The sequence below is a fragment of the Cyberlindnera jadinii genome (assembly GCF_001661405.1).
Source record: "Cyberlindnera jadinii NRRL Y-1542 unplaced genomic scaffold CYBJAscaffold_1, whole genome shotgun sequence".
NCBI lineage: Eukaryota > Fungi > Ascomycota > Saccharomycetes > Phaffomycetales > Wickerhamomycetaceae > Williopsis > Williopsis jadinii.
Genome location: NW_017963652.1, coordinates 1684382 through 1697411, shown reverse-complemented (window position 1 = coordinate 1697411; position 13030 = coordinate 1684382). Strand labels below are relative to the sequence as shown.

General features: G+C 44.9%; 8 protein-coding genes across 8 annotated transcripts; 5 read left to right on the top strand and 3 right to left on the bottom strand.

The window, feature by feature from the left end:
- Nucleotides 1–7: 7 nt before the first annotated feature.
- On the top strand, nucleotides 8–1357 carry SRP101 (Signal recognition particle receptor subunit alpha; the record flags this gene model as incomplete). The annotated part of the gene is made up of 1 exon (XM_020212247.2): nucleotides 8–1357. A coding segment is annotated over one exon (1350 nt), but the record flags the coding sequence as incomplete, so codon positions are not given.
- Nucleotides 1358–1870: 513 nt separating this feature from the next.
- On the top strand, nucleotides 1871–5611 carry YTA7 (chromatin segregase YTA7; the record flags this gene model as incomplete). The annotated part of the gene is made up of 2 exons (XM_020212361.1): nucleotides 1871–5011; nucleotides 5111–5611. The coding sequence occupies 2 exons, from the start codon at nucleotides 1871–1873 to the stop codon at nucleotides 5609–5611; spliced, it is 3642 nt and encodes a 1213-aa protein (XP_020073532.1).
- A 72-nt stretch (nucleotides 5612–5683) lies between these two features.
- On the bottom strand, nucleotides 5684–7003 carry HER2 (glutamyl-tRNA(Gln) amidotransferase subunit HER2; the record flags this gene model as incomplete). Its single annotated transcript, XM_020216781.1, has 1 exon — nucleotides 5684–7003. The coding sequence occupies one exon, from the start codon at nucleotides 7001–7003 to the stop codon at nucleotides 5684–5686; it is 1320 nt and encodes a 439-aa protein (XP_020073531.1).
- Nucleotides 7004–7165: 162 nt separating this feature from the next.
- Nucleotides 7166–8131, top strand: JNM1 (Jnm1p; the record flags this gene model as incomplete). The annotated part of the gene is made up of 2 exons (XM_020213530.1): nucleotides 7166–7177; nucleotides 7232–8131. The coding sequence occupies 2 exons, from the start codon at nucleotides 7166–7168 to the stop codon at nucleotides 8129–8131; spliced, it is 912 nt and encodes a 303-aa protein (XP_020073530.1).
- A 128-nt stretch (nucleotides 8132–8259) lies between these two features.
- On the top strand, nucleotides 8260–9059 carry YIP1 (transporter YIP1). Its single transcript, XM_020214198.1, has one exon. It carries the CDS (start codon nucleotides 8328–8330, stop codon nucleotides 8979–8981), a length of 654 nt encoding a protein of 217 aa, XP_020073529.1. The 5' UTR covers nucleotides 8260–8327; the 3' UTR covers nucleotides 8982–9059.
- A 216-nt stretch (nucleotides 9060–9275) lies between these two features.
- Nucleotides 9276–10735, top strand: POL31 (DNA-directed DNA polymerase delta subunit POL31). The gene has a single exon (XM_020214197.1). The coding sequence runs from the start codon at nucleotides 9328–9330 to the stop codon at nucleotides 10681–10683; it is 1356 nt and encodes a 451-aa protein (XP_020073528.1). The 5' UTR covers nucleotides 9276–9327; the 3' UTR covers nucleotides 10684–10735.
- On the bottom strand, nucleotides 10684–12349 carry MSM1 (methionine--tRNA ligase MSM1). Its single transcript, XM_020214196.1, has one exon. It carries the CDS (start codon nucleotides 12312–12314, stop codon nucleotides 10746–10748), a length of 1569 nt encoding a protein of 522 aa, XP_020073527.1. The 5' UTR covers nucleotides 12315–12349; the 3' UTR covers nucleotides 10684–10745.
- Nucleotides 12350–12751: 402 nt separating this feature from the next.
- On the bottom strand, nucleotides 12752–13021 carry CYBJADRAFT_170926 (uncharacterized protein; the record flags this gene model as incomplete). Its single annotated transcript, XM_020216167.1, has 1 exon — nucleotides 12752–13021. A coding segment is annotated over one exon (270 nt), but the record flags the coding sequence as incomplete, so codon positions are not given.
- Between the last annotated feature and the right edge of the window lie 9 nt (nucleotides 13022–13030).

Sequence of the window (13030 nt, the reverse complement as noted above, 5' to 3'; positions counted from 1 at the left end):
CATCTTGCAGAACCTGGAGAGACAAGTGGGCGTGTTGGATGGAATGGACAAACAACTCGAGAAATTTGAACAGTACTATACGGTGAAGCTGGATGAGCTACAGCAAGAGAGTAACCAAGATCCCGGTGCATCGTCTCAGACATCACTACCTTTACTGGACTCATCCAAATCGCTGCAAAAGAATAAGAAGAAGAAAGAGATCAAGAAGAAGCTGCGTAAGTGGGGTGCCGATGGTCAAGTTGATGAATCTGGAGATGCTGAGGATCTGGACTATTCCCAGCAGGATGCGGAGTCGAATTCACGCACCACGGTCACTGAAATCAACTCTGAGTCATTTGGTGATAGGGATGCGACTGGAAGGTTTGTTGTTAAGGATTTGAATGAGGAGATTGATGAACTACTGGCAAAGTCGAAGGAAAGTGCCCAGGTTAAAGAACCGTTTGCATTCTTGAAAAAAATCACAGGTGGTAAGACCATTACTGCAGAGGATATCAAATCTACAACTGAGGAATTACAAAAGCATCTTGTGAAGAAGAACGTTGCTCCAGAGATTGCTCAACAATTAACCTCAAACGTTGAAAAAGCGCTTGTTGGTTCCAAGACTAAGAACTGGACCACTGTTACTTCAACTGCAAAGGCTGCCTTGACGAAAGAACTTACAAAGATCTTGACACCTGGAACCTCTATAAACTTGCTGGAAGATATCAAGAAGAATCCGAAGCCATATGTTATCTCTGTTGTTGGTGTTAACGGTGTTGGTAAATCTACAAATTTATCCAAGCTAGCATTTTGGCTCTTACAAAACGACTTCAAAGTGTTAATCACAGCTTGTGACACCTTTAGATCAGGTGCAGTGGAACAACTTAGGGTCCACGTTAACAACTTGAAAACCGCAAGTGATAAGAAAGACCGTGTTGAACTTTTTGAAGGTGGATATGGAGGCTCTGATCTCGTGGCAAAGATCGCCAAGAATGCCATTGACTATGCGAAGAAGCACCAATTCGACATTGTGTTGATGGACACTGCTGGAAGAAGACATAACGATGCACAATTAATGGCACCATTGGCATCATTTGCCAAAGCTGCAAATCCTAATAAGATCATCATGGTTGGTGAGGCTCTCGTTGGTACGGATTCTGTTCAACAGGCAAAGAACTTCAACTCTGCGTTCGGTGCAGGCCGGAACCTGGACTTCTTCATCATCTCGAAATGTGACACCGTTGGTGATCTAATCGGCACGATGGTCAACATGGTTGCAGCAACAGGTATCCCGATCCTGTTCGTTGGTGTGGGTCAAACCTACACGGATCTGCGTACACTGAGTGTTGAGTGGGCAGTTAATACTTTAATGAGTTAGAGGCTAATAGTATCCATGTTGAAACCGTTGTTGTAGCAACTAAGGCTCTTGTGTGTCTTTTTCCTTGGTTTTGCGTAAATTGGCGTGCTATTGTCCTAAAAAGGGAACAAACACTGGAGCGAACGTTACGCGGTGAGGCACTAGTAAACATGAGACGGAGGATTCACGCCAGTTTACGCCCAAAGTTTACGCCAATTCGCGAAATGCCAAAAAGCACCAACAACGGCGAAAACGAACTAAACGGGAAATCAACTTTTTGTAAATTTGACACGGTCCAAGCGATTTTGAAACCGGTACGAGTTGGAGAAGCAAAAACAGAGCACAAAACAAAACAAAACATAAGCAAATTTGGGCTCCGATCAACAGCACTGAATTCATTAAACATTGCTGTGAAACGAGACGAATTTGGTATCAAGAGGCTGCTGTTATTCCGGAAGGTTGTGTTGATCCAGCCAAACAGCTTTCACTAAACAGGAGAGGACGAAAAACCAGGGAAACGACAAGGGTTCAAATATGGGTCGTCGGTCTTCAGCGTTTAGCGATGAAGATGACGTTGTTGTTCGGTCGAAGCGGAAGAGACAGAAAGTGAATTACGCGGCGGTGGAGAACAACTATGATGATTTGGATGATGACCTCGATGAACAGGAATTTCAAGAGGAGTCAGCGGCGCCAGCGGAGGAGCCAGAGGAGACTGCGCTGGATGAGGACGATGCATTGATTCCAACGCAGGAACCAGTGTCAGCAGAAGAGGCTCCCTCACAGCGGTCAAGTAAAAGTCACAAGAAGAAATATGACGATGACGATGAAAGCTTTAACGAGGATGAGGAGGAGGACAGCGAAGAACAACTTGACGATGAATCTGACGAGTACGCTTCCGATTTTGCTAAAGAGGAGCGTCGTAGACAAGAGAGACAGTTCATCTCCAGAGATGATGACGATGAAATAGATGACGATGAAGAGAATGACTACGTTCCTGGAAGATCACATAGAAAGACGAAAAGACCGCGTGGAAGGCCAAGAGGCTCAGGAGGAAGAAGTGTCAAACGCAACAAGAGAGGGAGACCTCGTTTGACCAGGTCCAGCGACTATGACTTACAAGATGAAGCGTTCAACGGAGATGAGGGACACGAAAATGCGGATAACACATTGGAACAAGAAATTGCGGACCTGAAGGATTCTGATGTTGAGTTAACACCACAACCGAGATCTTTACGTCAACGTACCAAAGAGGTGAACTATCAAATACCTCCCCCACTGACTGAAAACTTGGAAGGATTACCAGAGATTGTACAGCAGCCATCTCCGTCTCGTCGTAGAGGCAATAATGGTGCCATGTCAATCCGGAGATTGTTTCCTACTGGCGGGCCCTTCGGCGGTGGTGATGTTACATCGATATTTGGTAAGAATTATGGTGGGTTGAGTAACACTCCAGGTAATCTGCTTGCTGGTGGTGCAGATTCTGATTCATCAGACGATGAAATTGTTCCCGTCAATGGAGCCCATAGACCCTCAGTAGTTACTGCTACCCCCATTGGAAAGACAAAGAAAAAGGACATTGCAGATACAGATCCATTGGGTGTTGACATGAATGTGGACTTTTCAAGTATCGGTGGGTTGGATAACTACATCAACCAATTGAAAGAGATGGTGGCACTGCCATTATTATACCCTGAAGTGTATCAAAGATTTGGAATCACACCTCCAAGAGGTGTCCTTTTCCATGGTCCTCCTGGTACAGGTAAAACTTTGATGGCTCGTGCGCTTGCAGCGTCCTGCTCTACTCAGGGCAAAAAGATCACGTTCTTCATGCGTAAAGGTGCTGATTGTCTATCCAAATGGGTGGGTGAAGCTGAAAGGCAATTGAGATTGTTATTTGAAGAGGCAAAGAAACAACAACCATCTATTATCTTTTTTGATGAGATTGATGGTTTGGCACCTGTGAGATCATCGAAACAAGAACAAATCCATGCAAGTATTGTGTCAACATTGCTTGCCTTGATGGATGGTATGGATAATAGAGGCCAAGTCATTGTTATCGGTGCTACAAATAGACCTGATGCCGTTGATCCAGCATTACGTCGTCCTGGTAGATTTGATCGCGAGTTTTACTTCCCTCTACCCGATATCAAAGCTCGTGAAGAGATATTGCAAATCCATACAAAGAAATGGGACCCTCCTTTACCTACAAAGTTTGTTGAAAAAGTCGCACAACTGACTAAGGGTTACGGTGGTGCAGATCTAAGGGCCCTTTGTACCGAAGCAGCATTGAACAGTATTCAAAGACGCTATCCTCAAATTTACCAGAGTAATGATAAGCTCAAAATTGATCCTTCATCTATCCATGTGGCAGCAAAGGATTTCATGAAAGCCTTGGATAAAATTATTCCATCATCAGCTCGTTCCACCGCATCGGGAAGCGCTCCTCTTCCTGAGCATTTGACATCGCTATTGGAAGAGTCCCTCGAGGGAATCACTGCAAAGTTGGATAAGCTGGTTCCACGCATGAAAAAACTTACAGCTCTAGAAGAGGCACAACTTGTTGACCCTACAGAGAACGATGAGGATGGTGGGTTTGCCAAAATGGAGTTGGTAAAAAGGCTTGAAGCAAGTCGTGTCCATAGACCGAGATTATTAATTACTGGTGAAGCTGGAAATGGTCAACAATATTTGGGTGCAGCGGTCCTGAACCATCTGGAAGGTTTCAACGTGCAATCTTTGGACTTGGGATCACTATTTATTGATTCCACGCGCACAACAGAAAATGCAATTATCCAGAGCTTTGTGGAAGCCAAGCGTCACAAGCCGTCTATTATATTCATACCAAACATTGATATATGGTACCACACAGTTCCTGAGTCTGCAAAGTCTACTTTATCGGGGCTTTTGAGATCAGTATCATCCAACGAGAGAATTTTGTTATTGGGTGTCTCAGATACGCCTTATGAAGAGCTAGATAATGGTCTCAAAGTTTTATTTGGTGTGAGCGATGCAAATTTCGTCAAACTGTCTTCACCAGATGAGACACAGAGATTGAACTTCTTCGAGACGTTTATCAGTGCAATCGCAATGAAACCTAACGAGTTTTTGGATTCACGTCAGAAGAAACCATTAGAGGTGTTAGAGAAGATTGAGCTGGCCCAGGATCCTGAAGCTGAAGAGGAAAACTTAAAGGCGTTTGAGAAACACGACATGAAGTTAAAAAACACTTTGAAGATCAAACTTTCCGGTTTAATGGATCTTTTCAAGAATCGTTATAGAAAGTTTAAGAAACCACCGATTGATGATTTCCACTTGATTCATTTGTTTGAAGATGCACCAGCAATTGTTACCTCAGTTCCACCTCTGTATACAAAAGAAGGTGATATGATTGTTGAAGTTTCGACGGGTCGTAAATTCTTTAACATGGACTTGGATATTATTGAAGAGAGATTATGGAACGGTTTCTATTCGGAGCCCAAACAATTTTTGAAAGACATTGAAATGATTTATCTGGATTCTGTTACTTTGAACGATAGAGAGAGACTCATCAAGGCGAGTGAAATGTATGCTAATGCGCAAGTTGGTGTGGAGGAAATCTCACTCCCAGAATTTGTTGAGCAATGCAAGGCATTGAGAAAACGTGAGCTCAAACGTATCAAAGAGCACGAGAAAAAGGTCATGGCGGAGAGAGCCTTAGTACCGATTGCTGAAGTTGTTGAAGATTCTGAAACTAACAAAGATGTTGAATTTACCGATATTTCCAAATCAGAGGAGGAACATGGGGAAGTTGTTGATCAAAATAAGAACAGCCCAGGTGAGGAGATCCTAGAGACCAAGGGAGATAATAATGAATCGCCTGCTAGAGTATCTTTGACGGACAAAGACCATTTTGATTCAATTGAAAAGGTTGATGAACCTGTGACACCTGAACCTGCTCTTGAACCTGTTGGCTCTGCGGAGCCAACTTCTAGAGAGCAACAACCACATCGTGTTCTAATCAGCCAACTTGTTGAACCGTCAAAGGAAATTCCACTGGCAGTTGCATTGCCTATCACCGAACCCGATGTTCCATTTGTAATTGATACCGCACGCTTGAAACGCTTAGAATCCAGATTGGTCACCATCACAGAAGGCTGTACCGTTGAACTGTTAGAACAGATAAATGCCCAGCTGATGGATATCGTCTGGGAACGTCGTGGTGAATGGGATCGCACATCTATGTTGGACGCAATCGAGCAAGCGATAAACGTTATAGGTGAAGAGTTTAACAAATGATATCTATGTATAATGAATGTCTATAATCTTCTCGACAGGTTGCAAACAAGCAAAATAAAATAAACGGGCGAATTATGTGTTCAAGGACATGGTTTCTTGTGTTATTCTCAACAAGTTGTAATCATCACCGCATTGACCCATAAGCTGTAGACCAATTTTGGCACCTTCAACTTCCCAAGGGAATGATATTGCAGGGATACCAGCTAAAGAAGCTGGGATCGTGAGTACATCCTGTGTGTAACCATGAGTTGATGACTGTGCATCATAGTCTTCAATAGTTGGTGCCTGACCTACAGTGGTTGGAGTCAGTAAGAAATCAACTCCATTGGCATTAGGGTCTGAGCCTGTAACATAGTTTGGTTGGTTGAACACCTCGTCAAACTGTTGTTTCAAAGCACGACGTAGCAGTTTGGCCTTCAAGAAATGGTTCTTATAAGAATCTGAACTCAGGTTATAGTTTCCCAAGATTATTCTTCTCTTCACCTCCTCACCAAATCCTTCAGATCTGGTCTTTGCGTAGTAATCCTTATCGCTATCAGATCTTGTACCATAACGAATACCGTCATAACGACCCAAGTTGGACGAGGCCTCGGCAGGTGCCAGTGTGAAGTACATAGCCAGTGTCTTCTTAATGAGTGGTACACTCACTGGCACGATTTCATGGTCCTGTGATAGGGCTTCAAGGCATTGTTGCCATGCCTTTGAAACTTTGGGGTCGAATCCCAGCACGTACTCCTCTGGCACACCAATTCTAAGCTTCTTATTGTTACCATGCTTAGAGTCGAACCGAGATCTTAGCTCCACGCCCAGAGAGGTTGGGTCCTTAGGATCATGCTTGTCTAACTTGGTAAACACCTTTTCGATGATATCAACGTCCTTACCAAGAATACCCACGGTATCCAAAGACTGTGCATACGCAACAACACCCCATCTTGAAATCCTTCCATATGTTGGCTTAAACCCCAGTATACCGGTATAACTGGCCGGCTGTCTAACAGAGCCACCTGTGTCGGTACCCAGTGCTACAGGGACAATGCCAGCTGCAACGGCAGCAGCAGAGCCTCCAGAGGAGCCTCCACAGATTCTTCTCTCGTTAGGGTACATTGGGTTCAGAGTAGGCCCGTAATGGCTGAACGTTGTTGACGCACCCATCCCGAATTCATCCATGTTGGTCTTCCCAACAACTGTGAACTCATCCTCCAAGAGATCTATCACAGTGGCCTGGAACGGCGAAATGTAGTTGCTCAGAGCGTAAGAAGAGCATGTAGTAGGGAGAAGCTTTGTTGCAATGTTGTCCTTTATCGCAATTGGCGTCAGAGACTGCGAGATTTCACTGGCCAACGACGTGAAGATGTTGAGCCTTGCTAATGAGCGGGCCTTTTCAAGAGCCATTTTACAATAATTAGTGCGTGTAAGAGTTATGGCCTGTTCTAGCGCTACTGTTGTTGATGGGAAGAGTAGTGAGAGTACCATAGTGTTTTTTTTGGCCACTCGCTCTCGCGCTACCAGCACAACAAAGACCGTTCTAATGGAGCAGGGACACCGAGGACAATTATGGATCAAACCGTTAGTATTCATCCTAGACGTATCAATTCAGCTCACTAACCACGGATGGTGTAGGAGGTTTACGAGACTTCCTCTGTTGATGATGATTACGCACTTGCAAATGAGCCCGAATTGACAACGCGAGATTCCATAGAGGAATTACACGTTGATCTGGATGCTGTTAGGGACAAGTTCGAGCGCAGTGGCGCTGTCCATAACTGTTGTAGTGATTTTGACGATCGAATCGATCATGGTGGTAAGGGGTTCAAGACCTATGGTAGACAACCGTTAACTGTGAGGATTGATCTGCTGAAGCAGGAATTGGACGAGCTGATATCAGAGATCGACGAGACCAACGACGAGAAGGCCCAAAGTGAAAAGGATCAGCTGATCAGACTGTTCGAGGAGGCACAGACAAAGGTGAAGCAGAGGGGCAAGATTGTTTTAAGCTCGTTGGACGCTGTTCAACCTGAGGTTAACGAGTGCCATAAGAACGCAGCCGTGGACAGTGGTTCACTTGTACGTTTAGAAGACAGAATTTCGCAGCTCGAGGGATTAATAGGTAAAACAGACGACTCGAGCTCCTTACAACAGCAGATCAACCAACTGCAACGGCATTTGCAATTGGTATCCAGCGATTCGATGCTACAGCAGATCATGGGCACCGTGGAGCAAGTCAACAAGAGATTTGAGCAGAGCATAGCACTGAGAAGAAACGTCGAGATGGAAATCGAAATCCAGGAGGACGTTAAGATACACGAATTGTACGAATTGGTCATCGCTACAAAGGATATTCAACACCAATTACCTCTCTTGATCGATAGGCTGGAGTCGCTCAATGAGTTACATTTCAAAACAGCAACTGCGGTGAGCACAGTCGACGAGATGGATGACAAGCTGATGACACTGAGTAAGGATCTGGACAATTGGGAACACTGTCTATCCCAATTGGAGTCAAAATTCCAGAGTATATGAGTATATATATAGCAAACCAAGTCCCGCAGTATAGCCCATGAACATCCGTACACCAAACCGAGGCCTTCTCGTGTAGTTGTGTGTTGTGTTTTTTTTTTGCGTGATGTTCAAAATGGCAACAAGAAGCTCATTCAACAATTCATCAGGAAACAAAGAAGAAGGCCGGGAAGACGAAGACGGATAAGTACTCTCAGTCATGGCATTTTATCAGGATTTCAACGCTGTCCAGGGGACGATGGATTTCCAGAACCAATTCCCACAGGGAACTGTAGACGGTGAGATTCTCTCTACCGGGATCCTTTCGGCTTTCAGCACAAGTGGCTACTCACACGAACCACCTCTACTTGAGGAACTGGGAATCAACTTCCAACACATCAAACAGAAGACGCTGCTGACGCTGAACCCGAGATCATCGCACATGACGAGCGAAATCTCTAACGACGGTGATTTGGCCGGCCCAGTGCTTTTCTGTCTGATCTTTGCCATTTGTCTTCTCCTAGCAGGGAAAGTCCATTTCGGATACATCTACGGTGTTGCACTTGTTGGCACAGTATCACTACACTGGTTCTTCAAGCTGATGAGTGATCTAAGCGTGGATTTCGTCAGAACCGCAAGTGTGCTGGGTTATTGCTTGCTACCTCTCGTACCCGTGGCATTCTTGGGCATTGCGATGCCATTGAACAACTCCTTGGGGTATGTCATTAGCGCCATCAGCGTTCTATGGTCGGCCTACTCTGCCTCAGGATTCTTTGTCTCGATGTTGAAGCTCGATAACGTCAGACCACTCATTGCTTACCCTTTGGCCATGTTCTACTCCGTGTTTGTCCTCATGGCGGTGTTTAAAGACTGAACGGCTCTGTCAGTTCCTAGACCTTTTACATAGATGCCCTTTCTAGTCCTAAACCATGGTTTATAACACGAGCATCGCGTGTAGACCCGTAGCTTTGAAAGCCTAGTCCTTGAGGACTTAGCTCTCAGTCCCCTAGCGAGACCTTAGTCCCCTCCTATTGAGCGTTGTCCCATCAACCGCATCGCAACCTCTTTAAAGGAAAACGCGACAACCGCGAAACCCCAAACAAGAAATCCTGACGCGTTGAAATTTTTCCTCATCAAACTGCGCTAGACCCTCAGCACAGAGCAAAAGGGGACTAGCCATTGGTTCAAGTCACGAGCAAGCAATGCCTTCAATAGGGAACATGGCCATTCCAAACGAGTTCCAGCAAGAATCGGAGCATGCTGTTGTTACGAGGTGTGAAATTGATTCTAAGAGCGGATTCAAATCTCATGATCTGTACGTGTTGAATGAGCGTTCCTACTCGAATCAGTTTGCTCCCATGTACTTCAACCGACTACAGGTGTTGAGGCCAAGGGTGTCCCACAGTGCTACGAAGAAGTGGGCCAATGAGTCCATCAACGGCACCAAAGTGGTCAAGAGGGATAAGGTCTTGGACGTGAAGCCCTCTGAGCCCAGCTGGGTCATTGGTACGGTGTATATGGAGATGAAGTACAAGCCTAACATCCTGGAGGAGGTTAGTAAGAATAACGTCAACGTTGACGTGTCCGGGATAGAGTCATATGTGGATCAAGATCTTGACGAGATATACCTGGAGGACGAAAGTGGTAGGATTCTCCTGGATGGTGATATCTTTAAGTCTACTGTGCTTTGCACTGGTGTTGTTGTTGGGGTCTTAGGTATGGAGACGAAGCCGGGATGCTTTACCGTTGTTGATATTGTTTATCCATTAATGAGCGCACAGAAGCCCACCAGAGCTTCACAGGGGAAAGTGGCTATCTGCTCAGGCTTACAATTCACTGGAATCTGGGACGCTAAGCACGCCCTATTGCAAGATTACCTGACTGGTGAACTCGGCCATGACTCTTCACAATTGACACGTCTTATCATTGCCGGTAACTCTGTTAGGGTGCAAGAACAAGATCAAGTCCAGCAGAGGAATAAATACGGAGCTAAGAACAAGTCCAACTTTTCGCAACAATCCATCAGCCAGCTGGATTCATTTATCCATGCTTTGTTACCTTCAATACCAGTTGATCTAATGCCAGGCGAATCTGATCCAGCAGAAATATCACTTCCACAGCAACCTCTTCACAGAGCACTGTTCCACAAGTCACAGAGTTATCTCAAATCAAATAACTTCAACACTCTGACAAATCCACAATGGTTCCAATTCAACGAATTGAGAGTTTTGGGCACCAGTGGAGAAAACGTCAATGACGTTTATAAGTACGTTGTACCGGACTCTCTACAAGTTTCCAGATTACCAATTGTGGAGGCTTCACTCCACTGGCAAAACATCGTGCCGACTGCACCGGACACATTGGCATGTTACCCTTTTGAAAGGGATCCATTTACTATGACAGAGACTCCACATGTCTATTTCATAGGTAACCAACCACGGTTTGAGACAAAGTTACTCTCCTTAGAGAGAGGGCAGGTAAGAATCATCTGCGTTCCAGATTTTAACAAGTCTGGTCAATTGGTTGTATTGGACACAGATACCTTAGATGCCAATGTTGTTACGATATCGTCATAATTCGATAGTTCATAGTGTATTTATATACATGATATAGATGGTATATTTACAGTGTGTGTTGTTCATTTAGTCATTGGATAGTCTCCTGCTCGGTTAATACCTTTGCCATAGCTCTTATCGGCCCCAAACTTGGCATGCGACAAATCTCTATTGACAACATTCAATCTGTCAAGAACTTTCAAAGATAGCTCAGGCATCACTGGCTGGATGAGGATACTTGCTACTCTTGCTGTTTCCACACCCATTAGAATGATGAGATCCTTCTCCAGTTGCTCACGCTTCCATGGTTCGCTATCTTGGATAAATTGGTTCGCATCAGATATGACACTCCAAAATTCTTGAATGGCAGCCGCAGTGTTCAACTGAACCATATCAGTGTTCATCTTGTCGTATAGTGAGTTGATAGATTGCTTCAAATTGGTTAATTGCTGCTGTAAGATTGGATCTTCGAACTGGTGTTCGTTCAAAGTATCGTACTCTTTCAATGCTCTCTCAACATTGAACTTCTTACCACAACAACGCATCACGAGGTTGGAATACTTATCAACTAACTGATCGCGGCTTCTTTGTAGGCTCTCCACACTGAAGTTGTTATCACCATTGAGGACGCTATTTTCACACAAGAAGAATCTCACAGGATCAACTCCATAGTCATTAATTATTTGCAGAGGATCAACAACGTTTCCTTTGGATTTACTCATCTTGCTTCCTTCACAGAGCCAATGTCCATGGACAACAACCTGTTTCGGCAATGGAATTTCAGCAGCCATTAACAACGCAGGCCAGTACACACAATGGAAACGGATGATATCCTTACCTATGAGATGCGTAGCATTCGACCAATACTGGTTGAGCTCTGGGTATTTACATGAGGTCAGGTAGTTCACCAGTGCGTCTATCCAGACGTAAATTCTCTGCGAATCATCACCGGGCACTTGAATGCCCCATTTGAGACGAGCAGATGGTCTCGATACTGACAAATCAGCTAAAGGCTGGGACTTGAGTTCGTTCAATAGTTCATTATACTTCTGCCCTGGTATGATCCATTGTGGATTACTCTCTAAAAGTTGTATCAACTTCTCTCTGAACTCACTCAGCTTGAAGAAGTAGTTCTTCTCCTTGGTCAATTTCACCTCACTTCCAGATTCAATCGAGACCCACTTCCCGTCCTCTTCCTGCTTGATCTGTGTCCTTGGATAGAACGTCTCGTCACTGATTGCATACCATCCTTCATGTTCACCCTCATATATCCAGCCCTTCTCTTGCAAAGTGTTCCATACTTGCTCAACAGCCTTGACGTGGTCCTCATCTGTTGTTCTGATGAATCGATCGTAGTCTATGCTACACGTGGCAGCCAAATCCTTGAACACCAAGGCCAAAGAATCGACAAACTGTTTCGGTGGCACATTCTTTGCCTCAGCAGCCAGCTGAATCTTCAATCCATGCTCATCAGTACCAGTGGTGAAGAAACTATCATTGCCTGATAGCTTTGCCCATCTATTACGAACATCACAGAGAAGCATCGAATACAAATGGCCCAGATGGGGTGCCGCATTCGGATAGAAAATCGGCGTGGTTATATAAAACGGCTTCGACACCCTTTGAAGCAATGGGATGGTCCGCTTAAACATGTCTCTTCAACACGACGGTAGTTATCCAGTCCCCCGTCTGTTTGTGCTGGAAGAGAAGGGAAGGGAAGGGAAGCCCGTGTACGCTTCGAGCAGATGATCATCACCACCGGAGAAATGTCCGGATGTCTAGCTGTGGCTCATACCGAGATGATCTTGCCGCGTTGAACTTCGAGTGCGTCGATGTCTGCAAATGCTACAAGTTTGGGCTACAATGGTGATACTTTTATATGGTAGTTAAGGTAACCAGTACGCTTTTGAAGAGGGAGAGTACAATTGATCAATATTGAGACACGACTAAAGTAACATTATCAAATTACCACGGAATTAGAGTGGAGTTAAAAAATATACACAACGTAGATGTGTGTAGAGTTGAGCTATCATCAGCAACTTGCGTTCCCTATTTATGAAAAAAAGGGAAGAGAAGATGGGGGTATTGCTTAGATAAACAACAGACCAACCAAAGCAGCGATACTGGCCCCAACGATACTAGAAGCCTTACCTTCAAAGGTTTGGACCTCGGCAGCAGTTGAGTCTGCTTCAACAGCAGAAGCAGCAGCAGAAGCAGCTTCAGTGACAGCCTCAGTGGCACCGGCAGAGGCAGCGACTTGGGCTGCTGAAGCTGCTGAAGCTGCAACTTCTGTTGTAACATCATCAGCACCACCTTGGGCTTGGGTTTCAGCAAGAGCCTCAGTGTCTTCTTCTTCTTCTTCTTCTTC

What these genes read in the sequence shown, in the direction of transcription:
- YIP1 (XM_020214198.1), top strand. Translation starts at nt 8,328, where the DNA reads ATGGCATTTTATCAGGATTTCAACGCTGTCCAGGGGACGATGGATTTC.
- POL31 (XM_020214197.1), top strand. Translation starts at nt 9,328, where the DNA reads ATGGCCATTCCAAACGAGTTCCAGCAAGAATCGGAGCATGCTGTTGTT.
- MSM1 (XM_020214196.1), bottom strand. Translation starts at nt 12,314, where the DNA reads ATGTTTAAGCGGACCATCCCATTGCTTCAAAGGGTGTCGAAGCCGTTT.